This window comes from Aptenodytes patagonicus, chromosome 12 (assembly GCF_965638725.1).
Source record: "Aptenodytes patagonicus chromosome 12, bAptPat1.pri.cur, whole genome shotgun sequence".
NCBI classification, from domain to species: Eukaryota; Metazoa; Chordata; class Aves; order Sphenisciformes; family Spheniscidae; genus Aptenodytes; species Aptenodytes patagonicus.
Genome location: NC_134960.1, coordinates 12,855,874 through 12,882,130, shown reverse-complemented (window position 1 = coordinate 12,882,130; position 26,257 = coordinate 12,855,874). Strand labels below are relative to the sequence as shown.

Below are 26,257 nucleotides of genomic sequence, written 5' to 3'. Positions count from 1 at the left end.
AGTGCTGAAATGAGGGATGAATTGGGATGAAGCCAGCTGCCTGCCCGCACCAGGGCTGCAGGGCTCCTGCCACGGACAGTGTCCAACCCAGGGAGCCTGGGTGGGAATGCAGAGAAGAAGTGCTGCAGAGCCAGCCTTTGTACCGCTTGTTGGAAAAGGAGAGGAATCAGCCAGCTCAGCGCACGGAGAAGAGAGATGCCGGCCTGGCTGCACCAGCGGCAGTGCCAGGAGAAGAGCTGACACCGGGCTGGGGTGGCACAAGAGATGGCTCCATCCCTGCAACATGTTTCTTTACTACAAACTTCTGTACAACAAAATAAAGCCTTTGCCAAACCAAACGGGCCCCGAGCCAGCTCCTTCCAAGGCTCCCTGGGATGCTCCGCTCTACCCATTCCTCGGTGGGTGCCAAGCTCTTGTCGCGGGTGTCAGTTTTTCTGTTTGGGGTGTTTTTCCAGCTGGTGCTGGATGTCCTTGATGAGCTTCTCCACAAAGGTGGCATCAAGCTGAAGGAGCAGGGAAACCTGCCTGCGCTGAATAGTAAAACCCACTGGCAATGCCGTGACGCTTCTCCAGACGCTGCATCTAAATATAGACTCCTCATTTATTACCCTGCTGGCTGCTGGATTTGGTGCGAGAGGAGCCGGGGGGCTGCTCTGCGCTCCCCCTCGCCTGTGGCCAGGGATTGCCCATACACATCCAGTGCAGAAGCTCACATTGGCTTAAACAGGATGCAAAGCATAAAATAGACCATGAGCCTTCTCCCTGAGTGTCTCCTGAGAAATGGGGCTGGTTTGCTGGTGAAATGCTGTTGGTCCAAATCCCCCACTGCATCCTGGAGGGGTTTAGAGATGCACTGGCACAAGCAGGTCCCACCTGGATGGGAAGGGATTCCCCCTGCTCCTGGTGAAAGCAGCTGCAGTACACAGGCCACCCAGTGAAGGATGCTGCACCAGCCCCCAGGAGCGTGGCTTTCCTGTGGCTTCCCTGCCGATGAAACACAGGCATGCTTCCTCACCCAAAACAGCCATGTTTTGGTGCATGGCACACAGTGCTCGACCCTGCTGCACTTACTGTCTCCCTGGGTCTATGGGTGAGGGATCATTTCTGCCAAACACTCAGGTCACACCAGGATTTGTCCCTCTGTTGCACATCCCAGAGGGAAACATGCCCCAAAACTTGCTGGGGACCTGCACCCTCCGTGATGCCTTGCCAAGGTTTTCCTGAGAGACCTAGTTCACCAATGGAAAATGTGGTGCTGGGGGGAAGGGGTCGATGCTCGGGGCAGGGCAGGCAGGGGAGGATGGAGACTGCATCCTGCATGCCCAGGAGAGCACCAAATTCCACCAGGCTCAGCTCTGGGACGTGGTGTGAAGGCAGCTGCCACGGGCCCGAGGCACAGGCAGAAGCAAGAGGGGTGAAGCCCGGGATGCCGTAAAACACTGCTGGCTGCCGCCCACACTCACACGCAGCTGCGAGCTGCCACGGTGTTGCTGTGGCACTGTTCCCCTGACAGCTGACCCCACACTGCCCCACGCAGCTTCCCCACCCTGGGCCAAGCTGCGTGGGCCCTTCGCCTAAGCCTGCAGAGCCAAACTCCTCCTGCGGAGGAGCATTCGAGGGGGTGGGACTGGGTAGGACCCCAAAGGTGCTCCCACTAAAGCCCCAGCACCGACCCCAGCCCACAGCCCTGTCAGAGCTGTCCCAGGAGATGCAGGGCTGGTGTGAGCTGCCCACAAGCCTCCCGCCTGGGCAGAGCAAGCTCCCGGGACCTTTTCCACTGCTCTCTGGTGGGGACATCAGAGCAGGGGCCCTGTGCAAGAGGCAGGAGGGGCAGGGAGCTGCACTCCGGTAGGTGCCATCAAGTCCCAGGCTGTGTGCTTGCTGCCTCCATCACTACATCTGAGAAAAACGGGTAAAAAAGGGGATGCACTGCAAGTCAGCCCCTACCCCTGAGTGGCCGGGAAGCTAGGCTGGGCCAAGGCGCTGCTGGCTGCTTGCAGCAGCCATCCCCCCCGCTCTTGGCACTGAGTCCCATTGAGACGAGGCCAAGCAGGACGGGAACTCCAGGCATCCTGCCTCTTGCCGCCGGCACTCCCGGCTGGCCGGTTCACGCTGGGACACCTGCTCCCCGGGTGGCCAGGGTGCCCCGCTGCCAGCACTGCCGGCCTTGGCCATGGCTCCTGCCCCATGACATCAGCACCGGCCAAAGGAAACAGCCTTCTGGCTCCTCAGCCCACCCGGCCTTTCCCCTACAGCCACCCCACTGGCCAAGCGGGAGGCTGGGAAGCAGCAGGAGGGAAGGGGTTAAGCCATTAATCATCCCTGCTGGAGAGCAGCTGGACCCAGGGCCCATGGCACCCACAGGAGCGCCAGTCCTGCACCCCACGCACCCTGGTATTGGGACCACCCAAGGGTCTCGCAGAGCGGCGGGTGTCTGCTGAGGACTGCCTCGTCCCGCCGGCAGCCGGGCCATCAGTGTACGCTCCTCTTGGGTGAATCAGACCATGTGGTGGTAGCAGCAATGGCAGCCGTGGTGCCCGCTGCGCCTGTGCCACCACTCATGTGGGGACCGGGAAGCTGCCGGGCTTGCACGGCACTCCCGCTGCACTCCCGCCCATTGCACACCCTCCACCTGCACACCTGCCCATCACACACCCTCGCACCGCACACTCGCACATTGCACACCCTCCTGCCACACTCCCGCCCATCGCTGGCACAGGGAGGGTGCGATGCAAGCATCCAAGCATCCCCCTCCTCCTGAGCATCTCAGCCGCTGGCTGGAAGCTGGGCAGCTGCAGAAACAGCCCGAGGCCCCCGGACACAAGGGATGCTCACACCCCAGGCTGCTGTCCCCACACAGGGACAGGCAGAACAAGGCATGGGGCTCATGCAGGGCAGCTGAAAAAGCCACCCTCCAACTGACGGGTCCTTGGCCCCCATGGAGTGTTCCCGCTGCCATGGGGGCTGCAACGAGACTGTTGCTGCCAGTGGCCCACTGGGACCTGCAGCAGCACGGCAGGGAGGGAGCTGGGGCTCTGCAAGCCCACAGGAGCCCTGTGCCCACGAACATCCCTCAGCCCAACCCTGGATACAATGGGATGCTCCCAGTCTTCAAATTCCCATTCAGTCCCCGCTTAGGGACCAGAGACAGGGGACATGTTTTGACCCTTTCCCCCTAAATCTCACCATCTTCCAACCAACCTTCATGTTTTCAGAGCATGAAGAAGCCTGAAGCAGTCTGATCCTCACCGCATCCCCACGCTCGGGGTGAGCTGCATAGTCCCATGCTATGTTCCTCAGCCAGACTTTAGAGATGGCAACAGCCCTTCTTTTGGGGGAATGTCTGGGCTCACAAGGCAGGAGCACATCAGACACCTCCCCATGCTTTTGGGCACAGCTCCCCCTTCTCCCCTCATTCCCTGCTCAGGGGCCATCCTATGCACAAAGACTTACAGCAACCCAAAAAACCCCCAAACATGATCTCTGGATGACCTTCTCCTTCCCGTGCTGACATCTGCTGAAGCAGCAGAGGGAACACATGGACGCCCTGCTTCTGCCTCCCCCCTCAGCCCCAGAGGCCTTTCCCCTGCTTTCCCCAGGCTCACAGGGGGCATAAACCCTTGGGCAGTAGCTGGTATTTGGGTAACAGGCCACGGAGCACTGGGGATGCAGAGCCAGGAGCATGCGCTGCTGTCCTGACAGACAGCCGTCCGTCTGTCAGGACAACAGCAGCGCATGCTCCAGCAACCCTCCCACAGCTGCCAGCAAACACCCCCTGGGCCCCCGAGTCCAGATGTGAGGGGGTGGCAGATGGGGGAATAGCTCAGAGGGGAGCAGAGCCTGCCTGTCTGCAGCTCTGCCCTCCCTGCCTGCAGCTCTCCGGGCTGGGGGGGGCCTCCCGTGGCATCACTGCTTTTGCCCATGCAGGACCGCAGCTTATTTTGGATGGTGACATAGGCTGGGTGAGGCTTTGCTGCTGTCCTGCTGGAAGGAGCCTGTCCCCATCCCTGATGGGATGCTCCGCAACAGGCTCCTTCACCCTGAACGGCTCATGTCCCCTGGCTGTGCCGCCCCCCTCACCCTCCAGCTAACAACAGTGACCCTCTCCCACCTTTCCCCGCAGGAGGATTTTGCTAACACCTGCCAAGGGATTTGCAGCTATAAAGGGTTCGTTAAGTGCTAACCATGCCCGGGAGCCGGCTGGCATCCATCTTGGCAGACACCCAGTGCCGTCCCAGAGAAACCTCTGCAAAAATCGCACCCCATGCCTGCCGCCCCCCAGGCCCCGGGCAGCCCCTCGCCCTGGCCATCGCCCCTCGCCAGGGGCATGGGTCCCATGGGAGGGAGGCAGTGCCTGGGCAGCAAGCGCAGGGGACATCCAAAGAAGGAAAGGAGTCGGACGATGGAGGAGCCGGCTGGGCTCCCTGGCTGGCCGGCCAGCCGGCCCATACTGTAAAAGGAGTGGGAACAGGGACTGCACAGCTCCGGCTCCAGCGGTTTTAAGATGGCTGTGAAGCCAAGAGGAGGAGGAGGAGGATGACAACATTAACCCTCCCGGCACTGTGCTGCAGCCAGGAGCACCATGGTGAGGATGAATGGCAGGTTTCCCGAGGCTCCACTTAACAGCAGATGGACCAGGGTCCCCCTGACTCCCACCCAATAAAATGCAGCTGGTGATGCTTTCAGGCCTGGCAGCGCCAAGTCGGGAGATGCTGCCCTCAGATAGGCCGTGGGAAGGAGGAGGAGGAGGAGGAAGAAGAAGAGGCACGTGGCAGATGCCTGCGGGACGGAGGTGACCCTCCGTGGGTGCAGGACGCTCAGCAGGGCCTCAAAGACCTTGAACATGGGCTCCCTGGGAAGGTGCCCTCCCCGTCATGCTGCCCCCAGGAAAGCACCCCACCGGGGGCTCAGCAACACCAGAGGGGCAGGAAAGGGACACCCATGGGTGCCACCCGTCGGGGCACCTGCCCATCGGCATTGCCATCCCTTGCTAGCTGCTCAGTGGGGAGCAGCAGCACTGAGCAGTTGCTCAGCTTCCCTCCTCTTTTCCCCGTGGACATGCACGTGAATAATCACTTTTTTCCTGCTTAATGTTTTCCTTTAAAATCATCAGGCTTGGCCTTCCCTGTGCTTTTCTGTGGGATTCATCAGAGCTGCAGGAACCCAGGCGCAATGACTGGAGGAGCAAAGGTATCAGGCACTTAACAGCAACTTCCCTTCTCTGAAATGTTTATTGGTCATTGACGTCAAGTAATTATTGAGAATTATTAATTAAGAAAGCATTTAAGAGCGTTGCTTTTGTTGAGGTTTTGTCATTACAATTAGTTTATCGGCCAACAGGAGAAACATCAGCCTTTGCAGTTGCTTGGAGTGCAGCAAAATGCCTATAATTAATTTCCCTTTCCGCAGCAAGTGTTTTGCTTTGACCTACCTTGGGGACTTGCCTTTCTCCAGGTGTGCCAGCCACAACAGCTCTGGAAACACCCAGACAAAGGGACCTCAAGAGGCTGTCAGATGGGAACACCATGTCCCGTCTAGCCTGTCAGAGGCAACTACACGTGGATAGCGGCTCTTTTTGGGAAAGCGTCCTGGCCAGATGCCCTGATCCCAGGGAGGAAGCTGCAAGGTTAACGGGGTTGAGTCCCGCAGTCTCTCCAGGGCCACCCTGCCATGCTCCCATGCCACCCGCTGCCGTGTCCCTGGCTCTTATGGCACCCGCCTCCCTGTGCCAGCACCCGCATCCTGCTGTGGAGCAGCTCGCTGCGGGTGGGAGCTCAGGCACGCTGTCATCTACAGCCTCGTGTGATAGGCAGTTCGGCACCGGAACCTGTCTCGAGGGCTAGGCTTGGGGTAGGCAGAAAACTGATGGGGCAGCATGGGAGATGGCTCTGTGCAGCCACCTGGGGCAGCTCAGACAATTGCTGCCTCTGGGGGCTCCCAGCTTCTCTCCTACCAAACCACAGTCCACTTGACTGACCCCCCTTCTATAGGGGCAGACCCCCCCTTCCATAGGAGCGGCAGTACGAACCCACCCAGAAGGGGTTGGCCCTTCCCACTTCACCCCATGCCTGCGCGTAACCAGGAGGGCCACGGCATGGGCAGGCTGCCATGCACCCCGTCTCCTCCCCAAGAAACCGTCCAAGGCCCGTGTGGGTGCAGACTTCGGAGCACCAGCGCCTTCTCCTTCCCTCGCCTGGGTGACCTGCATGCCGCAGCTATCATGTGGCGGGGCGTCCCACCAGCTGCACTTTGAAAGAGATTTTCTTTTTATCTCCTTCCTGTCCTGGGGAAGTATCTGGCTCCCAGGTGCTTGGCACCGAGAGGCACTGCTTTGGCAGCACAGTGCTTTCCAAGAGTTCCCCCCAAGCCCCTTGTACACTGGCAGCACCCACCACAAGCAGCAGCAGGCAGCTGGAGGGATGAGCTGGGACTGGGGGGTGCCTGGAGATCAGGACAGCCCCACCAGTATCAAGCAGGAGAGGGGATGCAAGATTTGTGCTCGGCGTGGTCCAGGGCATGAATTTTGGTGGGTTATTGCTCCCTTATCTCCTGGGTCCTCTGGCCCAAGGGAACATGACCCCATAGCAGGGCTGTGTCCTCGCCTGTTACAGCCCACTCTCCTCAGCTCTGTCCTTGTACCCCGTTCCCCATGGGAACTCGAGCCTGGGAGGCCACCACACTGCACCAGGCTGTGCCTTTGAGATGATGTGAGCCCCGGGGAGCAGCACAGCTCCCCAGTGACCAGGGCACAGGGACAAGGTACCTGTGCCTCTGCCACCCTGTGCCAGCCACCCCAGCGCTCCTGCCTGCCCACTGGCTCAGAGACCCCCTCCTGGGGTGGGCAGGGCAGGACAGGCAGCAGGACACAGCGCACGCCGGCAGCACCGGCGCAGGGCATGCTCGGCTACGCACGCGCCTAGCACGTGTGGCGAGAGCTGGTTCTGGCAGGTGTGCTGCAGCTCCTGCCTCGCTGGTGCGTGCACACACACGCCCCGTGCACACCTGCTCATGCAGACCTGAGGCTAGCAGCGATGTGGCTGCTCCAGCACCCAAACCCCCAGCATGTTGAGCCCCCAACACCCAGGCCTGGCTGGAGGGGAGGGGATGGCCGGGAGGCAGGCTAACCCCATGGAACGTGGGGCTGCCTCTCAGGAAGGGGGCTTAAGCACTGCCCTGGGCTGGGATCCTGCCTCAGCCCAGGCACAACCGAGCAAGCCTTGGACTGGTCCCTCCAGCAGCAATTCCTGCCTGCTCCCGTCTCTTCTGAGGCACCGGCAGCTCTTCCTTCCCTGGAAGAGCCAGGGTGCCAGTGGGTGGGTGAGGCTGGGAGGGGTGCTGAGGAAGCAGGCAGGCTACAGAGCCCGTGCCCCCTGAGTGGCAGGCAGCACAGTTGTAGCCTGTGAGCAGAGTTCCTGCAACCCTTCCACAGAGAAGGCTGCAGGTGACTGCAGCCCAGGCACCCGCAGCCCTGTGCTCCCAGGCCAATGCTGGTGCAGCCCCTCGCAGCCCTGGTGCACGCAGGCACCCCCAAGTGCGGCACCAGGAGGGGCTGGCAGCCCCCACTCAGCAAGTGGGTCAGCTATATATAAATGGAGCAGCCCCAGCAGCGCCGGTACCAGGCACCTTCCTGCCTTGCATCATTGCCACTCTAAAAACCAAGGCCTGGAGATGGGGGCTGGCTCAGCCTGGGCTGTGGCAGCCGTGAAATGCTGCCACGTCACCAGAGGCACTGCTGAATCTGCTCCTTCGTAGCCATAGCCCTGAGGGCTCCCAGCCCTGTGCCCTGCTCAGCCAGGGCAGCTGCCACGGAGGCGGAGGGACCAGGTGGGACTGACATCCGCCGGACAGACGCTCCCAGGAGGCCACGGCTGCAAGCTGTGTGCATACTCCTCCGCACAGAGCAGGTCCCCAGGAGGGAGATTTCCACTTCCATTTATCGAAACCAGCCACCCCGGCTCCCAAGCACCCAGGCAACAAGCTCAAAACCCGTCATTAAGGCTGGGCAGACACCTCCTGGGCCCAAGGCGCACAGGCATGCCCAGTTGGCAGTGCGCACACATGGGTTTGGCTCGCAGGGTCACGTCGAGCAGCCCCAGTGTGGCACATCACTGGGTAAGGACGTTGTGCAGGAGGACTGGGCAGCAGGGTAGTTTAGTCCCAGTATCCCCAGTTTGCTGCACCCCAAGGGCAGATGCCTTCCCCAGCGCAACCTGCCCCCCTCAGCTGCACTGTTGCAGTTTGTGGGTCCAGTAAATCTGGTGCTGGAGCCCAGGAGAGGCATGGTTTGGGGTGCTTTGGGCTGCTGCCCCTCTTCACAGTCTTGCTGGCACCATGCAGGAGGAGAGGGCTGGTGTTCATCCTGCACCCCGCAAGCAGCTGGAAAAGCCGTTTGCAGCCTGAAGGTCTCCTGTTGTCTACAGTCGAACATCACCAGCCTCTCACCCAGCCCGGAGGGTTGGTTATTAGGGAAAACCACTTTAATGAGGCAGCTCGTTAAAGGTAGGAACAGATTAGCCTGGGAACCCGAGGAACTCTGTGACTGCTGAGTTCAAGAACAGGAGAAATAGGCCTTTCCCTGGCAGTGGTAGGAGATGCTGCCTCAAAGCAGTGGGCTGAACTCATGAAGCCTCAAAGCCCCTTCAAAGCCCTGCACCCTGTCAGGAGTCTGCATGAGCTCTGAAGACGGAAGATGCCGGGAAAGGAGGACCATAGCTTGAAACCTATGAAAACACCCACTGAAATACAAGTGGAAAATACTCCATCCCCAACAGTCAAGTTCAGGCACTGCCTTCTCTTCTGATCAAGCAAAACCCCAGCACCAGTGTGGACTTCCAGCAGGGATGCTCCAGGGAGAAAGCCTTTGGCACGACACAGCCCCGCTGGACAGGAGCAACATGGGAGGAGAGGCAAAGGCAAGCAGAGTTCAGAGTTACGGTCACCAGAGAAAAATTAACCCTGGAAAAAAAATCCCACTCCATTTCCCACTGCAGGGGAAGGTTTGCAGACTGTCTCTTTCCACAGCCAAATGAAACGCTGGTGAGCGGTAGAAACATGGGGTGAGTGGGGCACCGGGGAAGGTCGGGGTTACCTCAAAGCCACTTGGGCAGCAGGGAGAAGAATCAGGCCCATGCGATGGCTGTTATGAATGAAGGTGTGAACGGTGCTGCTAAAGATAACTTTGTGAACAGGCACTATTAATAGCAATACTATAGGGCTTTTCTTTGTGCTTTCTGCAAGGCGCTCTCTGGGATTGATGAACGCTAATGGATTGGGCCCTGTTACAACGCCAGGGAAGCGACCGTGCGTATGCATCGCTGGAGCCCAGCAGCAGACTGATGCCCTCGAGGAATAAGGACCAGCAGCAAGTGGCCGACTGAACCGGCCACCCGCCACCACTGCAGCAGACCAGCGCCAGCTGGGCACTCAGACTGAGGATCCCGCGCGGGAGCTGCTGGAGAAGCTGCCGCCGTACCGGTTTCCATGACGACTTCAGCACTTGGCGCGAGATGGAGATGACGGGATCAGCCAGGAAAGTAAGTGAGTGGAGCTGGCGTCCTCCGTCTGCCACGGCCAGCAGCACAGCTCTGCCAGCCCTGTGTGGCTGGCTGGCACAGGGCAAAGCCCCAGGAGCCTCTGGGCATCTGGGTCTCCCTTGCCTTACAGGGTGTGTGCTGGCTGCCAGTTGTCCCCATGAAGTGGAGCCTGCCCATCCCATTGGTGTCTTCCTGACACCTCCATGAAAGCACAGTCCGGGTCCCAATCCCCAGCCCCATGCCGGCCCGGCGAACACCCAGCACTGGAGCACCCGGCCAGGTTTGTGCCCCTGGCTCTCGCCCCGGCGCTTCATTTCCACTCCTGGTAGGGTTGTCTCCCCAGTGCCACCACCTCTGAGCACACACACCCCTTCATGCCTCAGCTTGTGGTGTTGGGGCCAGCTGGCACAGCGGGTAGCCTGGCAGGGCGGTACCCAGCTCCCCTCTGCAGCTAAAGGTGATGCTGCAGGCTGGGGCCGAGCTGGTACCGGAGCCAGCCAAGCCCAGCAGTACCAGCCTGCACCAGGACAGCCCTGATCCTCACTGGCCCTCGGCCCCCACAGAGGCTTTCCCTGGCTTCCAGGTAATCTAAGATCAAGCACTCCAGCCAGACATGCTCAGTCAGACGCCCAGGGATACCATGGAGCAGTGGGGAACTGAACACCTGCAGCATATGACTCCCCAGCTGGCATGGACCCCCCAGCCCCAAAAGCCACCAGTACCCAGCCAAGGAGCGCTCCCCAGGGACTGCATCCCTTGCCAAGCCACCGCACGTGGCTGCTGCTTTCCCAGGCTGCTGGGAGAGAGCACGCAAGGCCAGGGCAGTGCGGCAGGCAGCTGGGACCCCCAGAACCCCCTCCGGCCCGCGCGCAGGATCCTGCCATGCGCCCTTTTATTCCAGCAGTGCAATTAGCCTTGCTGACCCCTGAAATCCTCCGCCTCTCTAAGCAGCCATGCATTAAATCCCGGATCCAAGAGTGGAAATAGACTTCGTAAAAGGCTTATGGCCCTATTTATTACATTTTACGCATGACGGAGTCCGACAGCACGGCAACGGCGCTGCGGTCGGCACTGGCTCTGCCTCCATGCTGAGGCAGACGGACAGACGGACAGTCAGGATCTGGAGCGGGCAGCAGCGCCTCGGCGGGTGTCTCCTCCTGGCTGGGCTTGGGTTGCCAGCTGAGTGCTCCCTCAGACGCAGGCAGGCAGGGATATTGATCTAGATGAAAGCTAACACCGCTCTCGGGGCTGGGTAACCGTATCTGCCGCACATTTGTATTCCTTAGAGCAGGGCGGGAGGGCTGCAGCCATCTGCTGGAGCGGCTCGGGGATCCTGGGGATGCTGCAAGCCCTCCAGCTGGATCTCCACCACACTGCCGCCTCCCGTTTCAATGCGCAGCCTTTACCTTCTCTATTTCACCTCCACCTTGCTAGGGCCAATTAACACAGACCTGAGGAGGGCATCACCAAAACAGCAGGGTCCTTCCTTCAGACCTAGGCCACCTCCGCCCGGCAGGGACCGGTGGGGCTGCCACGGGGCAGCACCAAACCTGCGTGGTCTCTGCCCGTACAATGGGAGCCAAGGGGGCACTGCATTGGGGATTGCAAGGTTGTACAAGGGCACCATGTGAAGCCAGCATGCATGTGTTCACCGACACCTCCCCAGGGGTCCCACCGTTTAGCCAGGTGGCTCCTGCCCCGGTGGGATGGCAGGGGTGGCAGAGGACCCTGCATACTGGGGTGAGCACTGGCACGAGGCTGCACAGCTCCGAGCTGGGCAGAGGGCATGGTGTGGGGCAGGGATGGGCAGCAGGGAGATGTGGAGGCGTGCGGGGAGACAGAGCTGCTGCGTGCAGAGGGAGCAACAAGAAAAGCACAGAAATGAAGGCTCAAATAGCTGAGGGACCCTCTGCTTTCCCAAAGAAAACATAAGGCAGCTCTTGCACATTTCCATCAGGGTTCGAATCACAAGACAGATCAGGGAGCCCCTGCAGCAGTGCCGGGCCAGGGAGCCAGGCTCTTGCTGTCAGCACTGCAAAGCAGGGAGGAGCAGAGGGGGCACACAAGGGTGCCCCCTCCATGCAGTCATAAATAGCCAGCTGCAGAGACTCAAGCAGCATGTGTCCCATGCCCCAAGTCCCTGGGACACCGGCAAGCACAGACACAAACGGCTGCTCCCTGATTCCTTGGAAGGGACCCACAGCACCCTCATCGCAGGGCAGTCGGAGATGTCAAGAGACAAAAGCAAGGGCCACCCTGTGCACGTCTGAGAAACTCAGTTTCCGTCAACGCTTGGTGCAACGTGCAAACCTTGCTGATCCTGGGTGGTACAAGAGAGCCCCACTACGCCATGTGAGCAAGCTCGTGAGGTGGTCAGACCACTCAGGCAAACCCATCTCTTGTGCTCACTCTGAAGGCAACGAGGGGTCTTGTGTGTATGAAGAAGCAGAAGCAGGTCCATGGGATGTGCACAAGTGCCCAGATTCTGCTGCCGCCTGCGTCTCGGCCAAGTGTACAGGCCCCCGTGCCCGTGAGGGTGAGGAGTGTACACCCCTGGCAAGGGGAAATGGCACCTGTGGGGCGTCCCTCAGCTCAGCTTTTCAAAGGGTCGGTCCCACATCTTTCACTAAAGCAGCTCAAAGGACTTCGATGCCTGCAGTGCCCCATACACCTAAGGGCAGAAGGACCTTCGCCCTTCCTTGTCTTTCTGCCCAACCCAACGTCGCAGCAGTGACTTTGCTCCAGCAGCCCTGAATGATCACACCGAGGTGCCATAGCCCCACGGGGCCCTTTGGCAGGGCAGAACATGGAGGTTTCGCCCCATAGCTCAGCTCTGCTTCTGTGCTTTGGAGCACGGTTCTTTCCTCCAAGAGGAGGCGATGGCACATTAGCAAACAGCATGTTTGGGCATAGATGGGCTCTGGCCTCAAAAGGCATCAAGACATTTAGAAAAAACCCTGCACTCCACATCTCTGCAGGTTCCTGCTTCCCTGCCAGCCTGCGCAGCCCAGTCACTGCTGCGAGCTCCCCGCTGCCCCGGGACGCTGCAAGCCCGCCCTGCTAATGGCAGGGGAATTAACCCCCCGGGCCTGATTGAACGAGGTTTAAACTCCCCCTAACACCCATCCACAAAGGCCCCATACCCGCCAGGGCACTCCCAGGCTAATCCTCCTTCCAAAGGGGCTGCTATATTTAGGTATCTAAATGAGACAGAGTGGCTCTTTCCAAAAAAGAGTTAGTTTGGGTTACATAAATACAGAGAGAAACTTGAAAGCTGTGTTTCCAGGTCCTTGCACTGCCATAAGCGAGCAGCAGAGACAGGGACAGTCTCCCCCTGATAATCTGCCTTTCATTTATTTTCAACTCAGCTGGATGTGTTGGGTTTCCAGCTCCTCTGGGCAGACGGGCAGCAGGCGAGCAGTGCAAGCTGAGACAAGGGAGCCTGGGCAAGGCTCATGGGCAGCCCCTGGTCACCACAGGGAGGCAGGGGCCCGGGGGCTGCCGATGCACCGCATCCCGGATGCACTAACACAGGAATGGAGAAGCCACCACTGCAGGCAGGCCAGGCAGCACAACTGAAAGCACGGGCAGGAGGAGTCAACAGAAGTAAATAAACTGAGCAGCTCCAGCCCTCCCCATCCGTGCCTGTCCTAACAGTCCCCCCGTGACATCCCTCCCCGCTCAGTTGCCGACTTCCTCCTGCCTCCACTTCCACATCCCGAAGCCTCTGGTCCCATGAGGAGAAGAGACGAGCGTGCGCGAGCATGTCCCACACACCTACGACTGCTCCTGCTCCCCAGCTCAGCTGACGGCACGAGCTGCTGGGGAGGGTTGGTTGCTGGTCATCAGCAAAGCAGCGCCCCACCAGAGCTGGGTGACAACATGCACCATGGGAGTTTCTGGGGACAGGCACCACGTGCTTTCATTTTCAAAATATATATAAATAGACATACTTATTCCTTCCTAAAAGGACATGGCCACAAGAAAAAAAAAAGCAGCTCAAATACCATCCAACCTTTCAGCCTGAGAAAACCACACAGTTCTCATAGGCTTGAGTTCTGTTACCTGGGAAATGGGTTTTAGCACCCAAAACCCACATGCACCAGTCTCCTGGTGGGGCCCACACAGAGACAGAAACTTCCTTTTTAAGAAAAACATTTGCAATTTTTTCTTTTCATTATTAGCACAGTTAGGTCGTGACTATCTGTGTGCAAGCTTGCTCGCAAGGAGAAAATGCTGGTTGGTTTAAATCTCCAGCTCCAGCTATGCAGAGCTCTGGGGTTTATTCTGTTCAAGGGAAGGTTTAAAAATCCTCCCGTCATTAATATGCTGGAAGGTGGCTCTAAGCAGCACACACCTTGCGCAGGCAGGGCTGCAGGCCCCAGAGCAGAGGGGGAAAGGAAAGCAGCTAAGCAGCCGCGGTTTAAAGGGAGCCGACAGGAATGCAAAGTTTAATTAGCTTGAAGCCAAGGGCCGTGAAGTTGCAAACATTTGCACCGAGGCTGTGCAAGTCCCAGGAAATCAGGAGAGAGGGACTTGAGCTGGAACAAAGTTCAGCCCCGCCGTGCTGGGTGCCAGGTGAGCAACCTCTGTGTAGCAGGAAAGGGCACCGCCAGCTCGCCTGGCACAAACCACCATGCAGCCCCCGGTGTCCTGCCCTGCCCTCCACCAGTGCTGACTGCGAGCAGGCAGAGCCCTGAACCTCCTGGCACACAGGCAGCGGCCCTCCTCCCTGCTCCGAGTCCAGGGAGCGCACGCTCTGCCTGGGCAACATGCGAGGAGCCAAAGGACCGCGGCTGCCCCAGCCCTGCGCCCACTGGCGTTGGCATGCGATGCTCACAGAGGGGCTGGCCTCTGCAGGGGAAAGAGAATCCAGAGCCTGCCCCTGCTTTGGCCTTCAAGGGGAGCTGCGTGAGTGCAATCTTTTACACCTCCAGCTCCTTGCTGTTATCCAAGTGTGTGTACAACCATCACCCCAGCTGCAATCAGCGCTGCTCTTTGCTCTAACCTAGCCCGGCTGCTGCAGGGCTGGCTGGAGCTCAGCCCCATCAGTCTCGTGTGCATGCAAAGGGTCGCGGCAGTGTCCCGCTGGGATGTTTCCTGAAACACCCCACGGCTACATTTGCACTTTCTTCATAAAAAAAATAACGTAACTCACTCCTACCTAGGCACTTTGGCTAAAAATGAAGCAAGAAAGGGCTCAGCAAGAAGGCTGCTGAGGCTGGGGGACAGGGACCATGCTGCCTGTTCCCGGCTGTAGCTCCCCGTTCCCGGCAGCAGCTCCCCTGCACCCCAGCTCTGTGCGCTGAGGGACAGCTGGGGCTGCTCTGGCCGCGGGTCCCCTCGTGGCAGGACAACCAGATACCCAGCTGTCACTTGCAGGCAGTGAAACCTGCAGTCCTCCCTCATCCGGGCAGGAGGGAGGAGAAGAAACATGATTAGAGGCAGCTGGGCTTCCTTCCGTCCGCAAGGCACAGCCGGCTGCCCCAGCACGCTGTTCTGGCTGCAGCACAGCCCCAGCTCAGACCCCTGCCTGCCCCGGGATGCTCTGCCCTCTCCCCTTCATATCCCCCTGCCACAGGATTTCCTTGCTCTTGATGTGCACAAAAATTAGGAAATGAGGGTTCCTCGGGGACTAGGTGGGGAAAGCAGCTTTTGGCGGGGGGAAAGGATGACACGTCCCACACCCCTCACCCGACGCCCAATATGCTGGGGTCAAACGGGGTCCTGCAGCCTCCCCAAACAAAGGCCAGGGAAGCAGAAGCGACAGTAGCGATGAACTTGCTGCAAACTGAAACAGGAACTGAGGAGCTTGACCAGTGGCGCTGGCTCAGCAGAAGGGGCTGTTTCGGCCGGCGTGCTCCCTGCCGCTGCAGACAGCGACCACAGGGCGCAGAAGCAGCGTAGAGGAAGAATTTAGAAAATGCATCTCAGTAAAGATACGCTGCCCTGCAACCGTAGTCACTGCAAGAGCTCAAGGCACTCGTTTTATCCTCCACCACTGCAGCACAAAAACATCCATATAAAGCATGTACTGCTCCATCTCAGGGGAGGGGAGAAGTGTCACATCAGCCCTCCCAGGGCACCGGGGTCTCTCCTACTTCAACCCCCATCACACAGGCTCCCCCTCGCCAAGGGCAGAGGCCTCCTGCTCCCAGCTCTGAGGGCAAACGCCTGCCTGTTTGCTGCCTGGGTGGGCAAGGTGTTGTGGGAAGGGTGGGTATGCACAGGCAGATATAAAAAGCTCCTGTGATACTTCAGCAGGACCCTCATCATGCTCCCCTGATGAAGCTCCCCGTACGGGAGCACTGGGGAGGCACCCGGCACCCAGTGCCTGCCGGCTTTGCCTCGGGACAGCAGGGATGCAAGATAAGCAAAGTATTTTCCCTAAGCCCCACACTGCTGCCCAGGAGCTCACAGTGATCAAAGGTCAGTCTGGCTACTGGATGGGGCCATCCCAAAGAGCCCCCAGGGCTGCCACAGTCTCCACACCCCCCACCAGCAGATACCAGACTTGATGCATGGGGAACCCCTCCCCAGGGGGGTTTCCAGCTCTTACAGGGCCAAAGGAGATTTCCAGCTTTTATTTTTCCCTGTCTTAATTCTGAGGTGAACTGGTTTAACGTAGCAATTTGCAGCAGCTCAACCCTGGCTGTTGCCTCTGCCTGGGGAGGTACAGTGAGACGGAGCAGGGTAAGGACGGGGCTGATGAATCCCTGAGTGCAGTCGGATCTGTGCAAAGTCCTTCGGCATTTCTTGGAAGCTCCCATTATAAAAAACAATAAACAAATAAATAATAATTTGTGAGCCAGAGCTCAGGAAAAGTGCTGAAAAGCAGAACAGTCGAGCGATAAGGGAAGGGAAACACATTGGCTGGACCATCACCCGGCTGTCCCTGGAAGTAGGTCGCTACCTCACCTGACCACCCGCCCCATTAACTTCAACCTTTAGTCTCTGGCTCATTACTACAAGCAGAGGCAGCTTAAAACATCCTCTTCCAGGCGCTCACAAGAGGGTAGTTCGCCAGGCAGCAGGCAGGTGGTGGGAACCTGCCCTTCCCAGCACAGCATGCAGGCAGGGGAGCCGGCTGCCCACTCTTGGGGTGTGGGCAAGGGGCTGCCCTAGCCCACGCCCCCCAGGTAGGAGGAGGGCCACGTGGCCGGGACCGCAGTGGTCGGCCCAGCACGGCCGCGCTGTCAGCGGCATCTCCGGCGCATACAAAGTTCCCCCCCTGCTAAATCACTTCAGGCTGCCAAGCAGTCACAAGAAATATAAGCCTGCTCAGGGTTGCCATGGAGCGGGGCTCGGCCGCGGAAGCCTGATGCCGATTCCTCCAGCAAACGCATTTGCCGACCGAGGCCCTGCCGGCACCTCGTGTTCCCAGCTCCTCTCGCCCCGGCTCCTCAGTGGCGGCAAGTGAGCGCAACATGCGTGGTCCCAGCGGAGCCTTATCTCTGGGGACAGCCCTTCCCTTCCCGGCAGAGCCAGGGCACCTTCCATGCTGGAGAGCCCCACGTGGCGCTCGAGCTCAGAGCGCCCTGCAGGGACGGTGCCCCTCGCCCCGGTGATGCCATCTCCCCAAGGCCATAGGCAGGCAGAAGAAGTGGTGGCTTCAGTGGTGTTTGCCCCACAGGCACCGGGCAGCGAAGGCACAGACTGTCCCTGCACAATGCTTCTGCCCCAGCCAAATGGGTGATGTCCCCGAGCTTCCATGGGTGCTGGCACATGCCAGCCAGGGGGAAGCGTGCCCTTGCCAGCACTCTGCCAGCTGGCAGTGCAGACGCGGGACTCCCACGATCTGCCAGGAGCTGGCCCCCAGCCCCACCAAAGGGAATTTCAGAGCCTGGCGGGCTCCTGCACCTTGGGAGCAGCAGGCAGCAGTGGCCCACAGCACAGCAAACCGCCTGCCAGGAGCCAGCCTGCGGCATCCCTGTCCCCAGCCCTGCGCCGGGGACCATGGAACCCATTCCTCAAAGCAAGGAAGGGGTTTGGGGCAGGAAGGGCATCCCCCGGGCATTTTTCATTGGACAACCGACAGCGCTGAAGTGCCGGAGCAAGTGGAGTTTCTAACTACAAAGAGGCTTTTGACATTGGAAAGGTTAATGTACAAGAGAGATCCATCTCTCTCACAAAGCTCCCTTTGCTGGAGGCACTAGGTTGAGACCTTAATTATTCACCTGTTGGAGAGGTGCCTTTCCATTACGGCATGAGACCGGGGCAGGGATGTGCAGGCAGGAGGGAGGAAAGCCCACAGCGTGGGGGAGCCCTGGAACCTGCTAGGGTGGGGAGCACCGGGGGATCCAGTCAAAAGCAGGGGGTGAAGGCAGGCGGGTGTGCGGGGAGGCTCTCCGAGGGGCCAGATTTCAGGCCAGCCCTCCTTTCCCCCCACTGCTGCTCCCTCCTGCTGCTCCCAGCGGCTGCTCTCTCCCAGCTCCGAGAGGCAGGCTCAGCAGCACACCGCACTCGCCATCTCCCGCAGCTACCGCTGCGGCGCAGGCGGCTGCCGGCATCCCCAGCAACCGCCGCCCCCCGCTTTGCAAACGTACCAGCGTGGCCTCTGCTAACTGCCACCGTCAGTAACAGCCACCACGCCACAGCCGCCTTGCAGTGCTTTTCCGGGAGAGCGAGGGGGGTCTCCAGCCCCAGCAATGCAGCGGCCCTTCGACCCAAGCTGCAGCAATGCAGCCAGGCTGGAGATACACTTTGCACAGGCCCTTAGGCTGTCTCAGTCATCCAGCTCCCCCCCCAAATCTTTGAGAGAAAAGCCGCAGAAAAAGCAGAATACCGGTCTGCTCAGTGAGGACTACCAGAAATTAGGGATGCATCCCCACTTCATTACTAGCAGTAACAATCCACCCGAGGGACCGCCTTTCCACCGAGGGCTTCACTGTGCCTCCCGCACTCATCAATGGATTAAGCCATTAGCAGGAGGCTGAGAAGTTAAAGACGGAATATTGTATTTCAGTTCATGTGATCTTTAAGCATCTCTCCAAGAAGCAGCCTGGTTTTTTGTTTTTTTCCCCCTCCTGCACTTTGTCTGGGGTTTTTAAACAAATTGAAGCCATAAAAGTCAAACTGTTCCTGCCTCTCGCAGGGATGCTGAGAGTCTCCAGCCACTCCGCGGTGCTCTCGGCATAGCTGCCTGGCTGGCACTTTCCAAAGCCTGGTGCCAGCAGACGAACCAGCTACAACCAGCTTCATACCTCTGAGCAGCAGAGTTGCACAAAATGGATTAAGTGGGCCCAGAAATGACACGTTTTGAGTCGCAGCAAAACAAAATCACTTTTTTTGTTGTTAAAAAGGGAAAAGGAGTTGGCAGGGGAAAGGCAAATATCAAGTGAAAAACCCTGATTTTCTTTCTGTAGCAATGCAGGTAGCACGTGAATCATCGCTGTCCTCAATATGTAAATAGAGGTTAGCAGGCATCCTCAGCACAAGCCCATATAATTAAGGGACTGATGCAAATATCCATGTCAAACCTTCACCATGCATCTCCCCGAGAGCCCTCCTGAGGATTCCTCCCCTGGAGAGGAAGGGATCGCCTGGCACCTGCACGCACCCAACTGCGCCTTTCTTGAAACCTACTGCAAAAGCAAGGGCTGGGGAGAAGCATGGGGAAGAGAGGAGGGGAGTCAGAGTTCCTCAAGATTTCCACGAAGGAAATGGCTAATATTCATGATCTCATGGCCTCCTGACATTGTAACCTCTCAGGATAACCTGATCTTGTGCTGGAGCACTGGGGACTTTGCGGAAGCAGCTTTCGGGCTTCATTGAGAAGTCAGTACCTAGTTGTAAGCAGAGGCTTCTACAGTAGTAATGGGGAGAGACGTCAGCGGCCAGCCCGGGACCGCCTCCCGCTCCGAGTTATAAAGCTGGCATGTGACAGCAGCCAGGGCTGGAGCCTTCCCTGCAGTTTCATCAGAGGTTAAGGTACAAGCACAACACACGCTTACAACTTCAGGCATTTCTTAAGCAAATGCATGCAAATCATAGCTGGGGGGGGGCTTTTTTTCCCCCCTTTTTTTCTTTTCTTTTTACCCCAGCCTTTAGCCCCTCTGCGCACTTGGGACAGAGAGGAAATGCAATTATCAAAAGCAGGCGCCGGGCGGGAGAGCAAACAGAGGCTGCACACCTCTGCTGAGGGAACCTGCAGCGGGCTGCAAAGATTGCTTTGCTGCTCTTCCCGTTATACACCCCGCAGACATCAGACTAGCACTAACTCTGTGCACGTACCTACACAGCTCCCTCCAATATAGTGCACGTATGGGAGAGGGAGAGAAAAAGAGGGGACAGGCACAGCAAACGGTATTTTAGGAGATGCCATAGAAACGGTCTTATTTAATCACAGACCATTTCACAGTCCCTAATTTTGCAGGGGATGTTCACAACATGGTGGTTTTGCACCAGAGAAGGATGACAATTCGCAGGATTTTTTCCCCCTTGGCAGTCCCTTTTTTGGAATAAGATTCCTACACTGGCACATCAAATGCTAACCAAAAAGCAAAAAAGAAACAAGCCTTCAGATGCGTGCTGCAATCACACGAGCTTTTCATTTCATGGTAAGCACGCGGAGAACAGGCAGGTTATTGCAGGGAAGTGAAGCCAGGAACTTTCACCTGCCCAGGGAGCAATGGGGCTGGTGGAAGCTGCAGCCTTCCTGCCATACTTCCTAGGGATGGCATCCCACACAACCAGCCTCCTCTTCTCTAGCCGATGGTTCCCTCAGCAATAATAAATCTGTCTAAATCAGAAAACGCAAACCGCTTACAAAATCTTCTCGGCCCACTTCTCACCCTTCCTGACCCTTCTGCTCTAATCAACCTGTCAGCAGCCCTTCGTTAACAACCAAAGCTGCCACCTCCCCCCTGCTCTGCCCCCAGCAAGCTGCCCGGGTCCCATGCCAAGCCTGAGTGCGCTGGAGCTGGTGCATGCAAGGAGAGGCTCTGGGACTACATCAATCTAGCTGGTGGCAAGACCTGCCTGGTTCTGGCACACGCACCAGGGGCAAATCTGATTTATCGAGTCTTGAGACCTTATTTGTTTTGAACTCAAACAGCAGGATTAGTCCCCGTCCCGTTCCCCACACACATGCTCCTGCTGTTTGCAATCCCGGAGCTAAACTGGTGAGAGAGCAAGGGTTGTGATGAATGTGTTAGCTTCACAATCGAAGCTATTTTGTAATCTGTGGTTATGAAAGTGAAGGGCTGGAGGGATGATATATAACTACAGAAAACTCTTCCCACTTGCACCAGCCTCATCAATCCAACTGCGAAATGTGCGGTTGTGCTCCAGATCAGTCACAGCTCTTGCTACTGTCCGGCTTATTGTATAGCGCCTCTCTTCCAGCCCCCAAAATGGAAAAGCATGCAAGCCCTATAGCCAGCACAGCTCGCTCTCGTGATCGTGCGGGAGCTGCCAAGGAGCCTTAATCTGATTTTAATACCCAGCTCCGTCCAAAAGGGAGCCCATCCAGATTTTGGAGCCGCTGACTCGCAGCACCGAGACCCCCTCTCCCTGCCACTACCACCCCCCCTCCCTTCCCCAAACCTCCATCCCCCAAGATCCCAGCCCGTATGCGTGTAACTGACGCTCGGCATGACTCATCCCACAGCCCGGCTCTTATCAGCCCCCACCGCGCAGCCCCCTGCGGAGCCTCCCCCCCGCCGCCCTGCACCGCGGCGTCCCCCTCCCCACCTTTGCAGCGGGGGGGGGGGGGGGGTGGTGTTGCAAAGGAGGAGGTATGCCAAAACCGATCAACCCATTAACTTCTTCCCCCTCCCCCCCCCCCCAAATTCCCCGCAGAAGAGGGCGGGGGGCGGGAGTCCACGTGCGAGTGGTGCTGAAAGCGCCGGCGGGGCTGCGGGGTTGCTGCCGCGCCGGGGCCGCCCCGAAGCCACGGGGAGGGGCGCGGAGAGAGCCGCGGGGGCGGCAGGGTTCCGCGGGTCCCCCCTCCCCTGTATTTCCCCCTCTGAGCATCCGTGGAGCAAACGGGACCCCCGCAGATCCTCCGGGCACCTGGGGGAAGAGCCAGTCCCCGCACCCCCCCCTGCGGGGACCGGCTCTTCCCCCAGGTGCCCCGGGAAGTGGGGGGGGGTCTGCCGGCTTCCCCCCCCCCCTCCCCCGCAGTTGCACCGCGCTGGGGAGCCGGACAGCAGAGCCTCTCCACCGCCCTCCCTACCTGGCTGTCAGCGAGGTAACTGAAGACGAAGGAGGAAAGATCCTCGTCGAGCAGAGAGCTGCAATCCGGCCCCGGCTCCGCCATCTTCCACCTCCGGCTGGGGCTGAGGCGGCACCGAGCATGCAGCAGGCGCGGCGGCGGCGGCGGCGGGGAGCCGGGCGGCCGGCGGGGCGGAGCCGCCCGCAGCCCCCGCCCGCCGGCTGCGGGAGCCGGGGAGGGCGGTGGAGCGGAGGGGGGGGGGGGTGTGGGAGGGAGCAGGTCAGGGGGGGACACCCGCGGTTGCAGAGTGCCCCGTGGGGCTTGCGGCCACGCGTGGGGCACAAGCAGCTTCCCGCGGGACGCGTGCCCACTCGGGGTACCCGCTTTAACCACCACTGTGAACACCTTAAAAGTGCCAGCCCTTAAAAGTGGGGGCACCCAGGGGGCTGCCAGCATCACTGGGTGCCACTCGAGAGTCCCTAGATCACCCTGAGTTGAGATATATAAAGCCTGAGTGCAGCGCGTCGGGCTGAGGGTCACATCCAGACTCGGTGGGGGTTCACCCACAGTTGCAGAGTGCCTCATGGGGCTTGCAGACACACATGGGGCACAAGTACCTTCTCGTGGGACACACACCAATCCAGGGCACCCACTTTAAGCACCGCTGTGTGCACCTTAAAGTGTTAGCCCTTAAAAGTGGGGGCACCCAACACCACCAGGCACTGCTCAACAGTCCCCAGATCACCCCGTGTTGAGCTATATAAACCCTGAGAGCAGCGTGTCGGGCTGACGGTCACATACAGGCTTGGTGGGTTAGGGGGACACACATCTGCAGTTGCAGAGTGCTCCCCAGGGCTTGTAGCCACGCATGGGGCACAAGCACCTTCCCGCGGGACATGCACCCACCCAGGGCACCCACTTTAAGCACCGCTGTGCACACCTTAAAAGTGCCAGCCCTTAAAAGTAGGGGCACCCAGCATCACCACTCAACAGCCCTTAGATCACCCCGTATTGAGATACAAACCCTGAGTGCAGCATGTTGGGCCCAGGGTCACTTCCAGGCTCGGTGGGTCTGCACTGGAATGGGGCCAGGTGGCCGAAAGCAAAGAGTGAAAAGGAGTGAAAGATCTTCAGATTTCCCTTGTTTTTGTCTCAGTGCTCATCCCACTGTTGCTGCGAGCATCTTGATGTCACGCACGTCATTTTTCTGTCCGAGGTTTTGAGGCATACACTAAAAGCCCATTCAGAAATAATTAATGACGGGACCAAAAATCTCATGAATGTTCTATTTACTTACCCGTAGCAATTACATGGGAAAGAGCAGGGCTTGGCACTGCAGCCTGAATTAGCTGATACACAACCAACCGAATGGCAACACTTGCAGCCTAATGGCTCCAGATCCTCAAATCCCCTCAGATGGGCCTGCAGGATCAGTGTAAATGGCTGATGAAGCAAAGCAATGTGGAGTGATCTAGATGGAGAGCTCTGCGCAGGCTCTGATGGGTGAACAGAAGATGCTTCTTCCTCTGGTAGGAAGGGCTTGCTGCCCACCCATGTTCTCGCCTTGCTGTAGTTTCAAAGGGAGAGCTGTTTCCAGCCACTCTGTAATACCCTCCGGCCTCCCTTTGGTTCAGGACATGCTGTGAACACCATGCAATGTAGCAACATTGGATTTTCCCTGATGACCCCGAGCCTTGCACCAAAAGAAGATGTCAGAGGACAGTATGTGTTATATCATATGGCTGGTGAGAGCTGGGGGCAGGGGCAGCTCTGCTGCTGGGATGGGACAAAGCAAGAGAGAAGCTGCCACCAACTCTTCCTCATTGCTGTGGCACTTTATTACTAATTACTGTTATGAAGTGCTGAAACAGTTACTCAAAGTGCTTTTCAAGCTGCTCCACCAACAATGGAGCTTCTCTTTCTGTGGGTAGGAGGTCTGGGCCCAGAAATGTCGCTGCCGGGATGCACAGCTGTGGCTCACAGCAGGCACAGCACAGAGCACAGCACTGCCCGACTGCATCAGAAGGGCCTGGGGAAGGAAATTGCCTTGCTCTGGGGCACGTGCAATTCCTTGCAGACCAAGACTCGAATTCCCAGTTGACCCTGCTGGCCAGTGATCTGGTGTGCATTCCCTGCCCCAGTCCCTCCTTTGCAGAAGATGCAAGCACTGAACGCTACGGAGAGAGGAGGTGAGCTGAGAACAGGAGGGACATTTGCCCCGTCAGGGGAAAAAGCAGGACTGGAAGGCCTCACCATAAAAGTAGTCTTTTGGGAGGAACTTGTTGCACAAAAGGCAAGGTTCTCTCTCGAGTATCTCGTGATTTCCTTTATACCAGTTGTACTCAAATACGAAGTAACCATTCATGGGAATTACTTGTGAACGGTTGTTCTAAAATCAAGTTATGCATAGCCGTGTGTTTCAGAAATACCTTTTCCTTTCTGGTATGTGTACAAGCACAGTTCCTCCCCCCTTGCTTTCTAGCCCAAGAAGATGAGCCCTTTCCAGTCTCCAGCTGTCGGCAGCCTGCGGGGCGCCCACCCCGGCAGCAGCCACCCTCTCGGCCAGGCAGCCCAGAGGCACTGAGGAGCGCAAGGGAAGCAAAGCCCAGCCTGCGCTGCCCCATTTCTCCTCTGGACAGAGATGGGTTAGGGCTTCTTTCAGCCAAGTGGGCAAAACTGGATGGGACGTCAGGGTCAGGCTGCCCTTGTGCCCAGAGGGGGACAGAGGACAGCAGAGACGGAGCAAAACAGGGGTATCTCAGAGGGGTGGACTTGCTGCTACTTCTGGGTTTCAGTGGGATGCTGGAGGACGAAGTACAGTTGCTCACGTGGCTGCAAGTCGGTGTTAACATGCTCCAATTTCTGCTCCTGACTGCTCTGGACTTTTGCACAGTCCAAGCGTTTTTCTGTGCCTTTTGGGGTTTTTTACCTATCGAATGGAGATCACACCGCTTCCCTGTGCCCTGGAGCTTCTGGGGGGATTGGTTGAATAACGCTCATAAAAAGGGCTTCGAAAGCACCAGGAGAGAGGTGAAGGAGGACAAGATGTTATAGCTGGTATTGTCTCCACCTCCTTAGAAGTCAGTCATGTGGCAGCCTCAGAAATACCCGCGGTGGGTAGAGAGGGCATCCGATCCACAGTACTTCAGTGCAATGGTGTGAACGGGACATTATATTCCCTGCGTGCAGGCACCCTTCTCTGTCTGCGCACAGAGTGACCATGCAGTTTCGCTAAGTGCTCACAGCTTTCCTCTTAAACCAGAACCTGAGCTTTGTGAGCAGGAGAGCTGCCAGAGCTCCGGCTTCTGCTGCTCTTTGTATTTATGTACTCAAAGAGGTGTCAGCCACAGTCGGGCAGAAATAAGCCCCCGTGCCCACCCCTTGCCTGCCGGCCCTGGCTAAGCCGGAGCACTCTGTGGCACTGTGCCGGCGCTGCAGCCAGCCGCAGCAACACGATGCTAAGCCCAGAGGGGCCAGGGATAATATTACCAAGGTAAAATATAACAGGAAAAGTCTGCAAATGCCCTTTCAAAACAGCAGAGAGTGAGTAATGTCATTAGGCCAGCGGTCAGGAGGGGACAGGGTTTGAAGGTACCCTTAGCCTACCAAAGGCCAAATGTGGGACAGGGGCAGGAGCCAATGAGCGGCGGCTGGACAGGAGACACCCCGCGCTGTGCAAACTCCCGCCGTCGGTTTCATATTGCAGCTGCCCCTGTTTGTGGATAGGAAAATGTTGTAAGGACCGGGCAGCACAGGCAGTGAGAGGCAGTGGCAAATGGGGCTCCTCCGAGTTACAACATCCCCAGCCTCTGGTGGGTCTTCACCAGACCCCCACATTGTGACACTCTCTTCTTGGCACTAAAATTAAATGCAGCCCCAGGGGAATTTGCGTGGCTGCCAGGACAGCCACCCCGGTGGCCGCTCTCGCTGGGGACCCAGGGGAGGGGGACTTTATGCTGACTGGGTCTCTCTGAGCTGGTGGTTGGGTAAGCGGGGGGCAGCCGAAGGGGAAGGTACCCCCGAGGCTCTCCCAAAGTCCACCCCTAGAGCAGTCTTCATTCATGTGGGCTGCTAATTGGAGGCCTTGCTCCCCACGGGGCAGCAGTGGTTAGCAGTGCCATGCCCCTGGGTTTCACTGAATTTCTCTGTTTGGCTTCTTTCCATGAGCTCTGCTTTTCTTTCCCCTCAGCCCTGCTCAGCACTCAGCTCAGCCCTGTCCTTCACCTGAAGTCACTGAGCACAGGAACCTAGTGTTGCTTTTCCTCCACGCTTTCTGTGTCCAATGGCTCCTGATCATCCGTGTTCACCTGGGAGCTCCTGCCCCCTCCTCCTCCTCGGTTTGTGACATGAGGGCTCTGTGATGTTTAATGGTCAGCAAGGAGTGAACCTCTGGAAATGCACCGCTGGGTGACGTGGCCCCTCACTCCCCACAAGCCTGGGTGGAAACTGCCCCTCCGCTCAGTCTGGCCTCGTCTTTGCCACAGGGCTGAGGACGTGGCCTCTTGGGCTGGAGGGGACCTGGGAAATAAAACAGTGGCTTCAGAGGACAAATGGGTGCTGGCTGGGC

General features: G+C 58.3%; 1 protein-coding gene across 1 annotated transcript in view; it reads right to left on the bottom strand.

Moving 5' to 3' along the window:
- The window catches only part of PPARGC1B (PPARG coactivator 1 beta), a 48,961-nt gene extending 27,125 nt beyond the window's left edge, over window positions 1–21,836 (bottom strand). Inside the window, exon 1 of the mRNA XM_076350279.1 lies at window positions 21,712–21,836. Within this exon, the coding sequence (XP_076206394.1) occupies window positions 21,712–21,795 (84 nt within the window). The 5' untranslated portion in view covers window positions 21,796–21,836. The remainder of the gene's footprint in view (window positions 1–21,711) is intronic.
- Between the last annotated feature and the right edge of the window lie 4,421 nt (window positions 21,837–26,257).